General features: G+C 51.7%; 1 protein-coding gene across 1 annotated transcript in view; it reads right to left on the reverse strand.

The window, feature by feature from the left end:
• Window positions 1-11,017: 11,017 nt before the first annotated feature.
• Window positions 11,018-16,296, reverse strand: part of ITGAL (integrin subunit alpha L) — a gene marked incomplete at its 5' end in the record, with an annotated part of 35,779 nt that continues 30,500 nt past the window's right edge. Inside the window, 1 exon segment of the mRNA XM_073635282.1 lies at window positions 11,018-11,476. Within this exon segment, the coding sequence (XP_073491383.1) occupies window positions 11,348-11,476 (129 nt within the window).

Genomic DNA, 16,296 nt, shown 5'->3' on the forward strand with positions numbered 1-16,296 from the left:
CTTCTGACCCCTGTATATACCCCCCCACTTCTGACCTCTGACACTGTATATACCTCCCACTTCTGACCCTGTATATACCCCCCACTTCTGACCTCTCTCCCTGTATATACCCCCACTTCTGACCCCGGTATATACCCCCCCACTTCTGACCTCTGACCCTGTATATACCTCCCACTTCTGACCCTGTATATACCTCCCACTTCTGACCCTGTATATACCCCCCACTTCTGACCTCTGAACCTGTATATACCTCCCACCTCTGAACCTGTATATACCTCACACTTCTGACCCCTGTATATACCTCCCACTTCTGACCTCTGACCCTGTATATCCCCCCCACCTCTGACCCTGTATATACCCCCCACTTCTGACCCTGTATATACCCCCCACTTCTGACCCCTGTATATACCCCCTACTTCTCACCTCTGACCCTGTATATACCCCCCATTTCTGACCCCTGTATATACCCCCCACTTCTGACCTCTGACCCTGTATATACCTCCCACTTCTGACCCCTGTATATAACCCCCACTTCTGACCCTGTATATACCTCCCACTTCTGACCCTGTATATACCTCCCACTTCTGACCCCTGTATATACTTCTGACCTCTGACCCTGTATATACCCCCCACTTCTCACCTCTGACCCTGTATATACCCCCCACTTCTGACCCCTGTAAATACCCCCCACTTCTCACCTCTGACCCTGTATATACCCCCCACTTCTGACCCCTGTAAATACCCCCCACTTCTGTCCTCTGACCCTGTATATAACCCCCACTTCTGACCTCTGACCCTGTATATACCTCCCACTTCTGACCCCTGTATATACCCCCCACTTCTCACCTCTGACCCTGTATATACCCCCCACTTCTGACCTCTGAAACTGTATATAACCCCCACTTCTCACCTCTGAACCTGTATATACCTCCCACCTCTGAACCTGTATATACCTCACACTTCTGACCTCTGACCCTGTATATCCCCCCACCTCTGACCCTGTATATACCCCCCACTTCTCACCTCTGACCCTGTATATACCCCCCACTTCTGACCTCTGAAACTGTATATAACCCCCACTTCTGACCTCTGAACCTGTATATACCTCCCACTTCTGACCCTGTATATACCCCCCACTTCTGACCTCTCTCCCTGTATATACCCCCACTTCTGACCCCGGTATATACCCCCCACTTCTGACCTCTGAACCTGTATATACCTCCCACCTCTGAACCTGTATATACCTCACACTTCTGACCTCTGACCCTGTATATCCCCCCACCTCTGACCCTGTATATACCCCCCACTTCTGACCTCTGACCCTGTATATACCTCCCACTTCTGACCTCTGACCCTGTATATACCCCCACTTCTGACCTCTGACCCTGTATATACCCCCACTTCTGACCTCTGAATCTGTATATACCCCCCACTTCTGACCTCTGACCCTGTATATACCCCCCACTTCTGACCTCTGAACCTGTATATACCTCCCACTTCTGACCCCTGTATATACCCCCCACTTCTGACCTCTGACCCTGTATATACCCCCCACTTCTGACCTCTGACCCTGTATATACCCCCCACTTCTCACCTCTGACCCTGTATATACCCCCCACTTCTGACCTCTGAACCTGTATATACCCCCCACTTCTGACCTCTGAACCTGTATATACCTCCCACTTCTGACCCCTGTATATACCCCCCACTTCTGACCTCTGACCCTGTATATACCCCCCACTTCTGACCTCTGAACCTGTATATACCTCCCACTTCTGACCCCTGTATATACCCCCCACTTCTGACCTCTGACCCTGTATATACCCCCCACTTCTCACCTCTGACCCTGTATATACCCCCCACTTCTGACCTCTGAAACTGTATATAACCCCCACTTCTGACCTCTGAACCTGTATATACCTCCCACTTCTGACCCTCTATATACCCCCCACTTCTGACCTCTCTCACTGTATATACCCCCCACTTCTGACCCTGTATATACCTCCCACTTCTGACCCTGTATATACCTCCCACTTCTGACCTCTGACCCTGTATATACCTCCCACTTCTGACCCTGTATATACCCCCACTTCTGACCTCTGAACCTGTATATACCTTCCACTTCTGACCCTGTATATACCCCCCACTTCTGACCTCTGAACCTGTATATACACCCCACTTCTGACCTCTCTCCCTGTATATACCCCCCACTTCTGACCCCTGTATATACCCCCCACTTCTGACCTCTGACCCTGTATATCCCCCCACTTCTGACCTCTGACCCTGTATATACCCCCCACTTCTAACCTCTGACCCTGTATATACCCCCCACTTCTAACCTCTGACCCTGTATATACCTCCCACTTCTGAACCCTGTATATACCCCGGACTTCTGACCTCTGACCCTGTATATACCCCCCACTTCTGACCTCTCGCCCTGTATATACCCCCCACTTCTGACCTCTCGCCCTGTATATAACCCCCACTTCTGACCTCTGAAACTGTATATAACCCCCACTTCTGACCTCTGACCCTGTATATAACCCCCACTTCTGATCTCTGACCCTGTATATACCCCCCACTTCTGATCTCTGACCCTGTATATAACCCCCACTTCTGACCTCTGAAACTGTATATAACCCCACTTCTGACCTCTGACCCTGTATATAACCCCCACTTCTGACCTCTGACCCTGTATATACCTCCCACTTCTGACCCTGTATATACCTCCCACTTCTGACCTCTGACCCTGTATATACCCCCACTTCTGACCTCTGACCCTGTATATACCCCCCACTTCTGACCTCTGAACCTGTATATACCTCCCACTTCTGACCCCTGTATATACCCCCCACTTCTGACCTCTGACCCTGTATATACCCCCCACTTCTGACCCTGTATATACCCCCCACTTCTCACCTCTGACCCTGTATATACCCCCCACTTCTGACCTCTGACCCTGTATATACCCCCCACTTCTGACCTCTGACCCTGTATATACCCCCACTTCTGACCCCTGTATATACCCCCCACTTCTGACCTCTGACCCTGTATATACCTCCCACTTCTGACCTCTGACCCTGTATATACCTCCCACTTCTGACCTCTGACCCTGTATATACCCCCACTTCTGACCCTGTATATATCCCCCACTTCGGACCTCTGACCCTGTATATACCCCCCACTTCTGACCCTGTATATATCCCCACCTCTGACCCTGTATATATCCCCACTTCTGACCTCTGATCCTGTATATACCCCCCCTTCTGACCCTGTATATACCCCCCACTGCTGACCTCTGACCGTGTATATACCTCCCACTTCTGACCTCTGACCCTGTATATACCTCCCACTTCTGACCCCTGTATATACCCCCCCACTTCTCCCCTCTGACCCTGTATATACCCCCCACTTCTGACCTCTGACCCTGTATATACCTCCCATTTCTGACCCCTGTATATACCCCCCACTTCTCCCCTCTGACCCTGTATATACCCCCCACTTCTGACCCCTGTATATACCCCCCACTTCTGACCTCTGACCCTGTATATACCTCCCACTTCTGACCTCTGACCCTGTATATACCTCCCACCTCTGATCCTGTATATACCCCCCACTTCTCACCTCTGACCCTGTATATACCCCCCACTTCTGACCTCTGACCCTGTATATACCCCCCACTTCTGACCTCTGACCCTGTATATACCTCCCACCTCTGACCCTGTATATATCCCCCACTTCTGACCTCTGACCCTGTATATACCCCCCCACTTCTGACCCTGTATATATCCCCCACTTCGGACCTCTGACCCTGTATATATCCCCACTTCTGACCTCTGACCCTGTATATACCCCCCACTGCTGACCTCTGAACCTGTATATACCTCCCACTTCTGACCTCTAACCCTGTATATACCCCCACTTCTGACCTCTAACCCTGTATATAACTTCCACTTCTAACCCTGTATATACCCCCCACTGCTGACCTCTGACCCTGTATATATCCCCCACTTCTGACCCCTGACACTTTATATACCTCCCACTTCTGACCTCTGACCCTGTATATACCTCCCACTTCTGACCTCTGATACTGTATATACCACCCACTTCTGACCCCTGTATATACCTCCAACTTCTGACCCTTGTATATACCTCCAACTTCTGACCTCTGTATATACTTCCCACTTCTGACCCCTGTATATACCCCCCACTTCTCACCTCTGACCCCTGTATATACCCCCAACTTCTTACCTCTGAACCTGTAAATACCTCCCACTTCTGACCCCTGTATATACCCCCCCACTTCTGACCTCTGACACTGTATATACCTCCCACTTCTGACCCTGTATATACCCCCCACTTCTGACCTCTCTCCCTGTATATACCCCCACTTCTGACCCCGGTATATACCCCCCACTTCTGACCTCTGACCCTGTATATACCTCCCACTTCTGACCCTGTATATACCCCCCACTTCTGACCTCTGAACCTGTATATACCTCCCACCTCTGAACCTGTATATACCTCACACTTCTGACCCCTGTATATACCTCCCACTTCTGACCCTGTATATACCCCCCACTTCTGACCTCTGACCCTGTATATACCCCCCCACCTCTGACCCTGTATATACCCCCCACTTCTGACCCTGTATATACCCCCCACTTCTGACCCCTGTATATACCCCCTACTTCTCACCTCTGACCCTGTATATACCCCCCACTTCTGACCCCTGTATATACCCCCCACTTCTGACCTCTGATCCTGTATATACCTCCCACTTCTGACCCCTGTATATAACCCCCACTTCTGACCCTGTATATACCTCCCACTTCTGACCCCTGTATATACCTCCCACTTCTGACCCCTGTATATACTTCTGACCTCTGACCCTGTATATACCCCCCACTTCTCACCTCTGACCCTGTATATACCCCCCACTTCTGACCCCTGTAAATACCCCCCACTTCTGTCCTCTGACCCTGTATATAACCCCCACTTCTGACCTCTGACCCTGTATATACCTCCCACTTCTGACCCCTGTATATACCCCCCACTTCTCACCTCTGACCCTGTATATACCCCCCACTTCTGACCTCTGAAACTGTATATAACCCCCACTTCTCACCTCTGACCCTGTATATACCCCCCACTTCTGACCTCTGAAACTGTATATAACCCCCACTTCTGACCTCTGAACCTGTATATACCTCCCACTTCTGACCCTGTATATACCCCCCACTTCTGACCTCTCTCCCTGTATATACCCCCACTTCTGACCCCGGTATATACCCCCCACTTCTGACCTCTGAACCTGTATATACACCCCACTTCTGACCTCTCTCCCTGTATATACCCCCCACTTCTGACCCCTGTATATACCCCCCACTTCTGACCTCTGACCCTGTATATCCCCCCACTTCTGACCTCTGACCCTGTATATACCCCCCACTTCTAACCTCTGACCCTGTATATACCCCCCACTTCTAACCTCTGACCCTGTATATACCTCCCACTTCTGAACCCTGTATATACCCCGGACTTCTGACCTCTGACCCTGTATATACCCCCCACTTCTGACCTCTCGCCCTGTATATACCCCCCACTTCTGACCTCTCGCCCTGTATATAACCCCCACTTCTGACCTCTGAAACTGTATATAACCCCCACTTCTGACCTCTGACCCTGTATATAACCCCCACTTCTGATCTCTGACCCTGTATATACCCCCCACTTCTGATCTCTGACCCTGTATATAACCCCCACTTCTGACCTCTGAAACTGTATATAACCCCACTTCTGACCTCTGACCCTGTATATAACCCCCACTTCTGACCTCTGACCCTGTATATACCTCCCACTTCTGACCCTGTATATACCTCCCACTTCTGACCTCTGACCCTGTATATACCCCCACTTCTGACCTCTGACCCTGTATATACCCCCCACTTCTGACCTCTGAACCTGTATATACCTCCCACTTCTGACCCCTGTATATACCCCCCACTTCTGACCTCTGACCCTGTATATACCCCCCACTTCTGACCCTGTATATACCCCCCACTTCTCACCTCTGACCCTGTATATACCCCCCACTTCTGACCTCTGACCCTGTATATACCCCCCACTTCTGACCTCTGACCCTGTATATACCCCCACTTCTGACCCCTGTATATACCCCCCACTTCTGACCTCTGACCCTGTATATACCTCCCACTTCTGACCTCTGACCCTGTATATACCTCCCACTTCTGACCTCTGACCCTGTATATACCCCCCACTTCTGACCCTGTATATATCCCCCACTTCGGACCTCTGACCCTGTATATACCCCCCACTTCTGACCCTGTATATATCCCCACCTCTGACCCTGTATATATCCCCACTTCTGACCTCTGATCCTGTATATACCCCCCCTTCTGACCCTGTATATACCCCCCACTGCTGACCTCTGACCGTGTATATACCTCCCACTTCTGACCTCTGACCCTGTATATACCTCCCACTTCTGACCCCTGTATATACCCCCCCACTTCTCCCCTCTGACCCTGTATATACCCCCCACTTCTGACCTCTGACCCTGTATATACCTCCCATTTCTGACCCCTGTATATACCCCCCACTTCTCCCCTCTGACCCTGTATATACCCCCCACTTCTGACCCCTGTATATACCCCCCACTTCTGACCTCTGACCCTGTATATACCTCCCACTTCTGACCTCTGACCCTGTATATACCTCCCACCTCTGATCCTGTATATACCCCCCACTTCTCACCTCTGACCCTGTATATACCCCCCACTTCTGACCTCTGACCCTGTATATACCCCCCACTTCTGACCTCTGACCCTGTATATACCTCCCACCTCTGACCCTGTATATATCCCCCACTTCTGACCTCTGACCCTGTATATACCCCCCCACTTCTGACCCTGTATATATCCCCCACTTCGGACCTCTGACCCTGTATATATCCCCACTTCTGACCTCTGACCCTGTATATACCCCCCACTGCTGACCTCTGAACCTGTATATACCTCCCACTTCTGACCTCTAACCCTGTATATACCCCCACTTCTGACCTCTAACCCTGTATATAACTTCCACTTCTAACCCTGTATATACCCCCCACTGCTGACCTCTGACCCTGTATATATCCCCCACTTCTGACCCCTGACACTTTATATACCTCCCACTTCTGACCTCTGACCCTGTATATACCTCCCACTTCTGACCTCTGATACTGTATATACCACCCACTTCTGACCCCTGTATATACCTCCAACTTCTGACCCTTGTATATACCTCCAACTTCTGACCTCTGTATATACTTCCCACTTCTGACCCCTGTATATACCCCCCACTTCTCACCTCTGACCCCTGTATATACCCCCAACTTCTTACCTCTGAACCTGTAAATACCTCCCACTTCTGACCCCTGTATATACCCCCCCACTTCTGACCTCTGACACTGTATATACCTCCCACTTCTGACCCTGTATATACCCCCCACTTCTGACCTCTCTCCCTGTATATACCCCCACTTCTGACCCCGGTATATACCCCCCACTTCTGACCTCTGACCCTGTATATACCTCCCACTTCTGACCCTGTATATACCCCCCACTTCTGACCTCTGAACCTGTATATACCTCCCACCTCTGAACCTGTATATACCTCACACTTCTGACCCCTGTATATACCTCCCACTTCTGACCCTGTATATACCCCCCACTTCTGACCTCTGACCCTGTATATCCCCCCCACCTCTGACCCTGTATATACCCCCCACTTCTGACCCTGTATATACCCCCCACTTCTGACCCCTGTATATACCCCCTACTTCTCACCTCTGACCCTGTATATACCCCCCACTTCTGACCCCTGTATATACCCCCCACTTCTGACCTCTGATCCTGTATATACCTCCCACTTCTGACCCCTGTATATAACCCCCACTTCTGACCCTGTATATACCTCCCACTTCTGACCCCTGTATATACCTCCCACTTCTGACCCCTGTATATACTTCTGACCTCTGACCCTGTATATACCCCCCACTTCTCACCTCTGACCCTGTATATACCCCCCACTTCTGACCCCTGTAAATACCCCCCACTTCTGTCCTCTGACCCTGTATATAACCCCCACTTCTGACCTCTGACCCTGTATATACCTCCCACTTCTGACCCCTGTATATACCCCCCACTTCTCACCTCTGACCCTGTATATACCCCCCACTTCTGACCTCTGAAACTGTATATAACCCCCACTTCTCACCTCTGAACCTGTATATACCTCACACTTCTGACCTCTGACCCTGTATATCCCCCCACCTCTGACCCTGTATATACCCCCCACTTCTGACCTCTGACCCTGTATATACCTCCCACTTCTGACCTCTGACCCTGTATATACCCCCACTTCTGACCTCTGACCCTGTATATACCCCCCACTTCTGACCTCTGAATCTGTATATACCCCCCACTTCTGACCTCTGACCCTGTATATACCCCCCACTTCTGACCTCTGAACCTGTATATACCTCCCACTTCTGACCCCTGTATATACCCCCCACTTCTGACCTCTGACCCTGTATATACCCCCCACTTCTGACCTCTGACCCTGTATATACCCCCCACTTCTCACCTCTGACCCTGTATATACCCCCCACTTCTGACCTCTGAACCTGTATATACCCCCCACTTCTGACCTCTGAACCTGTATATACCTCCCACTTCTGACCCCTGTATATACCCCCCACTTCTGACCTCTGACCCTGTATATACCCCCCACTTCTGACCTCTGAACCTGTATATACCTCCCACTTCTGACCCCTGTATATACCCCCCACTTCTGACCTCTGACCCTGTATATACCCCCCACTTCTGACCTCTGACCCTGTATATACCCCCCACTTCTCACCTCTGACCCTGTATATACCCCCCACTTCTGACCTCTGAAACTGTATATAACCCCCACTTCTGACCTCTGAACCTGTATATACCTCCCACTTCTGACCCTCTATATACCCCCCACTTCTGACCTCTCTCACTGTATATACCCCCCACTTCTGACCCTGTATATACCTCCCACTTCTGACCCTGTATATACCTCCCACTTCTGACCTCTGACCCTGTATATACCTCCCACTTCTGACCCTGTATATACCCCCACTTCTGACCTCTGAACCTGTATATACCTTCCACTTCTGACCCTGTATATACCCCCCACTTCTGACCTCTGAACCTGTATATACACCCCACTTCTGACCTCTCTCCCTGTATATACCCCCCACTTCTGACCCCTGTATATACCCCCCACTTCTGACCTCTGACCCTGTATATCCCCCCACTTCTGACCTCTGACCCTGTATATACCCCCCACTTCTAACCTCTGACCCTGTATATACCCCCCACTTCTAACCTCTGACCCTGTATATACCTCCCACTTCTGAACCCTGTATATACCCCGGACTTCTGACCTCTGACCCTGTATATACCCCCCACTTCTGACCTCTCGCCCTGTATATACCCCCCACTTCTGACCTCTCGCCCTGTATATACCCCCCACTTCTGACCTCTGACCCTGTATATACCCCCACTTCTGACCTCTGAAACTGTATATAACCCCCACTTCTGACCTCTGAAACTGTATATAACCCCCACTTCTGACCTCTGACCCTGTATATAACCCCCACTTCTGATCTCTGACCCTGTATATACCCCCCACTTCTGATCTCTGACCCTGTATATAACCCCCACTTCTGACCTCTGAAACTGTATATAACCCCACTTCTGACCTCTGACCCTGTATATAAATCCCACTTCTGACCTCTGACCCTGTATATACCCCCACTTCTGACCCTGTATATACCTCCCACTTCTGACCTCTGACCCTGTATATACCCCCACTTCTGACCTCTGACCCTGTATATACCCCCCACTTCTGACCTCTGACCCTGTATATACCCCCCACTTCTGACCTCTGACCCTGTATATACCTCCCACTTCTGACCCCTGTATATACCCCCCACTTCTGACCTCTGACCCTGTATATACCCCCCACTTCTGACCTCTGACCCTGTATATACCCCTGCAGATATTCACTGCGTGCTGACTGTAGCTATGGATGAATTTTCCATTGTGGGGTGTGCGTGTGGGGGGGGGGGGGCGATCAGGAGGCAGTCTGGGGGAGGAGCTAATATGTTCTACCTTTTTACACCTATTATAGCTCTTCTGCTGAACCACAAGTCACAGCACAACCTTCCAGCCCCATACCTCCCCTCTGGTAATGCTGAGCTTTGTAGTCCGGCTGGATGAGCAGCAGATTGGAGTCACTTAACACGTAATAAATGAAGATCCATCACACAGCGGAGTCCCACTTTATTCATTTATTTCTGGTAATTTACAGAGTCATCTCCGATCATCATACACCATCAGCCTACACTGGGGGCAATAGTATTCCAATAAGAGACTCATAACCCCCCCCCTCTACACTGGGGGTAATAGTATTCCAACAAGAGACCCCCCCTACACTGGGGCAATAATATCCTGATAGGAGACCCATAACACCCCCCCCCCCCCTACACTGGAGACAATAGTATTCCAATAAGTGACCCCCCCCCCCCTACACTGGAGACAATAGTATTCCAATAAGTGACCCCCCCCTACACTGGAGACAATAGTATTCCAATAAGTGACCCCCCCCTACACTGGAGACAATAGTATTCCAATAAGTGACCCCCCCCCTACACTGGAGACAATAGTATTCCAATAAGTGACCCCCCCCTACACTGGAGACAATAGTATTCCAATAAGTGACCCCCCCCTACACTGGAGACAATAGTATTCCAATAAGTGACCCCCCCCTACACTGGAGACAATAGTATTCCAATAAGTAACCCCCCCCCTACACTGGAGACAATAGTATTCCAATAAGTGACCCCCCCCTACACTGGAGACAATAGTATTCCAATAAGTGACCCCCCCCTACACTGGAGACAATAGTATTCCAATAAGTGACCCCCCCCTACTCTGGAGACAATAGTATTCCAATAAGTGACCCCCCCCCCCTACACTGGAGACAATAGTATTCCAATAAGTGACCCCTCCTCCTACACTGGGGGTGATAATATTCCAATAAGAGACCCCTCACCCCCCCTACACTGAAGGGGTTAAAATATTTCACAAGAGACAGATAAACCCCTCCCCCCGGGCCCCATAATGGGGGGGTGATAATCTCCCTGTAAAAGAGAAGTTTTGGGGTCCGTTTCCCCCTGTAAGTCCTTTTTATATTCAGGATCTTCATTGTCCTTCAGATGACTCCAGTGGAAGATCGGGGGGGTTCAGGAAATGATGTCAGCGGCTTCTGTGGCCCCGGCTGTGTCATCTTCATCAGACGGCATGGTTTGCTGGACGACCGTGTAAGAAGAATCTTCCTCCACCCGAAATTTATTTCTCTTGAAGAAACCGCACTGAGGAAGGAGCGCAGACAGGAGGGTGAGGGGCGCAGACAGGTGGTTGAGGGGTGCAGATAGGAGGGTGAGGGGTGCAGGCGAGAGGTTGAGGGGTGCAGATAGGGTGAGGGACGCAGGCAGGTGGTTGAGGGGTGCAGGCGGGAGGTTGAGGGGTGCAGATAGGAGGGTGAGGGGTGCAGGCGGGAGGTTGAGGGGTGCAGATAGGAGGGTGAGGGGTGCAGGCGGGAGGTTGAGGGGCGCAGGCAGGTGGTTGAGGGGTGCAGATAGGAGGGTGAGGGGTGCAGGTGAGAGGTTGAGGGGTGCAGATAGGAGGGTGAGGGGTGCAGGTGAGAGGTTGAGGGGCGCAGGCAGGTGGTTGAGGGGTGCAGGCGGGAGGTTGAGGGGTGCAGATAGGAGGGTGAGGGGCGCAGGCAGGTGGTTGAGGGGTGCAGATAAGAGGGTGAGGGGCGCAGGCAGGTGGTTGAGGGGTGCAGGCGGGAGGTTGAGGGGTGCAGATAAGAGGGTGAGGGGCGCAGGCAGGTGGTCGAGGGGCGCAGGCAGGTGGTCGAGGGGCGCAGGCAGGTGGTTGAGGGGTGCAGGCGGGAGGGTGAGGGGCGCAGGCGGGAGGGTGAGGGGCGCAGGCGGGTGGTTGAGGGGCGCAGGCGGGAGGGTGAGGGGGCAGGCGGGAGGGTGAGGGGTGCAGGTGGGAGGTTGAGGGGTGCAGGTGGGAGGTTGAGGGGTGCAGCCAGGGAGGTGAGGGGCACAGATAGGTGGTTGAGGGGCGCAGGCGGGAGGGTGAGGGGCACAGATAGGTGGGTGAGGGGCACAGGCGGGTGGTTGAGGGGTGCAGGCGGGTGGTTGAGGGGTGCAGATAGAAGGTTGAGGGGTGCAGATAGAAGGTTGAGGGGTGCAGGCGGGAGGGTGAGGGGCACAGATAGGAGGGTGAGGGGTGCAGATAGGTGGGTGAAGGGCACAGGCGGGTGGTTGAGGGGTGCAGGCGGGTGGTTGAGGGGTGCAGATAGAAGGTTGAGGGGTGCAGGCGGGAGGGTGAGGGGCACAGATAGGAGGGTGAGGGGTGCAGGCGGGAGGTTGAGGGGTGCAGATAGCAGTCAAGCTATTAGTGTCCTATCAGGGGCCTCTAGGTCAGCGATTGGCTGGGCTGTAGTTCGCTCAGACTGATTGTGAGGTTCTTCACCTGTTTTTTGCCTAAGCATCAGTTGGCTTGTGATTCTCGCTGTGGCCAGTAGATGTCACTGCTATCACTGGTCATAGCATGAGATTTCACAAACAAAAAGTTATATTTATATTTCCTTCAGCCAATCCAGTAGAAGGATTATCTGTCCTCCTCCTGTAGTATGTCCGCAGCCTCTGTCCCCCTCCTGTAGTATGTCCGCAGCCTCTGTCCACCTCCTGTAGTATGTCCGCAGCCTCTGTCCCCCTCCTGTAGTATGTCCGCAGCCTCTGTCCCCCTCCTGTAGTATGTCCGCAGCCTCTGTCCACCTCCTGTAGTATGTCCGCAGCCTCTGTCCACCTCTTGTAGTATGTCCGCAGCCTCTGTCCCCCTCCTGTAGTATGTCCGCAGCCTCTGTCCCCCTCCTGTAGTATGTCCGCAGCCTCTGTCCCCCTCCTGTAGTATGTCCGCAGCCTCTGTCCCCCTCCTGTACTATGTCCGCAGCCTCTGTCCACCTCCTGTGGTATGTCCGCAGCCTCTGTCCACCTCCTGTGGTATGTCCGCAGCCTCTGTCCCCCTCCTGTGGTATGTCCGCAGCCTCTGTCCCCCTCCTGTGGTATGTCCGCAGCCTCTGTCCCCCTCCTGTAGTATGTCCGCAGCCTCTGTCCCCCTCCTGTAGTATGTCCGCAGCCTCTGTCCCCCTCCTGTAGTATGTCCGCAGCCTCTGTCCACCTCCTGTAGTATGTCCGCAGCCTCTGTCCCCCTCCTGTAGTATGTCCGCAGCCTCTGTCCCCCTCCTGTAGTATGTCCGCAGCCTCTGTCCCCCTCCTGTAGTATGTCCGCAGCCTCTGTCCCCCTCCTGTAGTATGTCCGCAGCCTCTGTCCCCCTCCTGTAGTATGTCCGCAGCCTCTGTCCACCTCCTGTAGTATGTCCGCAGCCTCTGTCCCCCTCCTGTAGTATGTCCGCAGCCTCTGTCCTCCTCCTGTAGTATGTCCGCAGCCTCTGTCCTCCTCCTGTAGTATGTCCGCAGCCTCTGTCCTCCTCCTGTAGTATGTCCGCAGCCTCTGTCCTCCTCCTGTAGTATGTCCGCAGCCTCTGTCCTCCTCCTGTAGTATGTCCGCAGCCTCTGTCCTCCTCCTGTAGTATGTCCGCAGTCTCTGTCCCCCTCCTGTAGTATGTCCGCAGTCTCTGTCCCCCTCCTGTAGTATGTCCGCAGCCTCTGTCCCCCTCCTGTAGTATGTCCGCAGCCTCTGTCCCCCTCCTGTAGTATGTCCGCAGCCTCTGTCCCCCTCCTGTAGTATGTCCGCAGCCTCTGTCCCCCTCCTGTAGTATGTCCGCAGCCTCTGTCCCCCTCCTGTAGTATGTCTGCAGTATCTGAGGGCAATCCTAGAAAGAAGTCAAGAGTAGGAGCGCTGCCGGGATGGGGGTCACGGGAGGAGACAGACGTGTGGACTGTGGAGAGGAGACTATACAATAAATACACGGTGCTCCTGGAAGGAGGTCAGTGACAGCGCCGCCAGGCCGGTCTGAGGGGGGGGGGGGGGGTTGCTTATGTAAGAGGGGAGTGAATACAATAATATAAGGGGGCACTGATATAAAGGTTCCCCCCTATATTAGTAAACCCCCCATACCTTAGTGTATCTGCAGAAGGGGGTCTCTAGTCACCAGAGCAAACACCCCCCCCCCCCCCCCCATTTTCAGAGTTCCCCCTTACACTATGACCTGCAGCGTTCCCCTTTACACAAGAGTTCCCTTTCACTGTAAGGGGGGATCCTGCAGACTCTGATGTAAAGGGGAACTCTGTGCCAGCCGGGTTATCGTATCCTGACCTTCATGTCAATGGAGAAATATGGTTTTTGACTTTTGTTTAACTTAAACACGTTGCTGATAGCACTAGATACATGTTTATAGTTCACATATCCATATTGTTTAACACAAAAAAACTGTCATTTTAGATACTTTTTTTGCAGTGTCAGTAAAAAATGTTGTGTTGTCAGTAAATTTCACAATTTCTGCCAGTTAAAAAAAATGGTGCCGTTTGTAAATTTTGGCGTCCTGCCAATAAATTTCACTTCAGTGATCCTGCCTGATGTGGAGGAGACCTAGGAAAGGCCCCTTGCTGGAGAGAGCCGGGAAGAAGGCCGCTCTCTCAGAAGGTCCAGGGACTCACTTGGAGGACCTACTGAGATTCAGGAAAGTGTCACCGGGTCGGCTTAAAGGTTCTGATAATGTGAAGCTGGACCTGGATCTAGAGAGTCTACAAGTGGTCTGCTACCGTCTCTGGGACCCCCCAATCCTCACTTTTTTTTGCAGAAAGGTGAAGGAACTGACAGGTGCCCCCAATATCCTTCCTTGGTCCTCCACGGACTCAGACCTGGCCTCTGGGGTCTTACACCTATATACTGTGTATAGTATGGAGTGCAGGGGGTTCTCACCTCCAGATCAATGCTAAGGACTACATACAGCTGAGGAGCCTCTCCCCTCCCCCACACAGGAAGTCCTCCATGATGGGAGTCCTGCAAGACCACCTCTGACAGGAGAGCACTAGAGGGGCAGCAGAACTTCCATCATAGACTATTCCCTATATACATTGTGTGTATGTGTGTGTGTATATATATATATTTATTATCTGACAAAAGTAAGTACACCCCTCAGTGACATTTGTGTAAATCTTTTCTTCTATCTTTTCATGTGACAACACTGAAGAAATGACACTTGTCTACAATGTAAAGTAGTGAGTGTACAGCTTGTATAACAGTGTAAATTTACTGTCCACTCAAAATAACTCAACACACAGACATTAATGTCTAAACCGCTGGCAACAAAAGTCAGTACACCCCTAAGTGAAAATCTCCAAATTGGGCCCAATTAGCCATTTTCCCTCCCCGATGTCATGTGACTCGTTAGTGTTACAAGGTCTCAGGTGTGAATGGGGAGCAGGTGTGTTAAATTTGGTGTTATCGCTCTCACTCTCTCATACTGGTCACTGGAAGTACAACATGGCACCTCATGGCAAAGAACTCTCTGAGGATCTGAAAATAAGAATTGTTGCTCTACATAAAGATGGCCTAGGCTATAAGAAGATTGCCAAGACCCTGAAACTGAGCTGCAGCACGGTGGCCAAGACCATACAGCGGTATAACAGGACAGGTTCCACTCAGAACAGGCCTCGCCATGGTCCACCAAAGAAGTTGAGGTCACGTGATCAGCGTCATATCCAGAGGTTGTCTTTGGGAAATAGACGTATGAGTGCTGCCAGCATTGCTGCAGAGGTTGTAGGGGTGGGGGGGTCAGCCTGTCAGTGCTCAGACCATACGCCGCACACTGCATCAAATTGGTCTGCATGGCTGTCATCCCAGAAGGAAGCCTCTTCTAAAGATGATGTACAAGAAAGTCCGCAAATAGTTTTCTGAAGACAATCAGACTAAGGACATGGATTACTGGAACCATGTCCTGTGGTCTGATGAGACCAAGATAAACGTATTTGGTTCAGATGGTGACAAGCGTGTGTGGGGGCAACCAGGTGAGGAGGACAAAGACAAGTGTGTCTTGTCTACAGTCAAGCATAGTGGTGGGAGTGTCATGGTCTGGGGCTGCATGAGTGCTGCCGGCACTGGGGGGCTACAGATCATTGAGGGAACCATGAATGCCAACATGTACTGTGAC

This window comes from Aquarana catesbeiana, linkage group LG06 (assembly GCF_042186555.1).
Source record: "Aquarana catesbeiana isolate 2022-GZ linkage group LG06, ASM4218655v1, whole genome shotgun sequence".
In the NCBI taxonomy this organism is placed as follows: domain Eukaryota; kingdom Metazoa; phylum Chordata; class Amphibia; order Anura; family Ranidae; genus Aquarana; species Aquarana catesbeiana.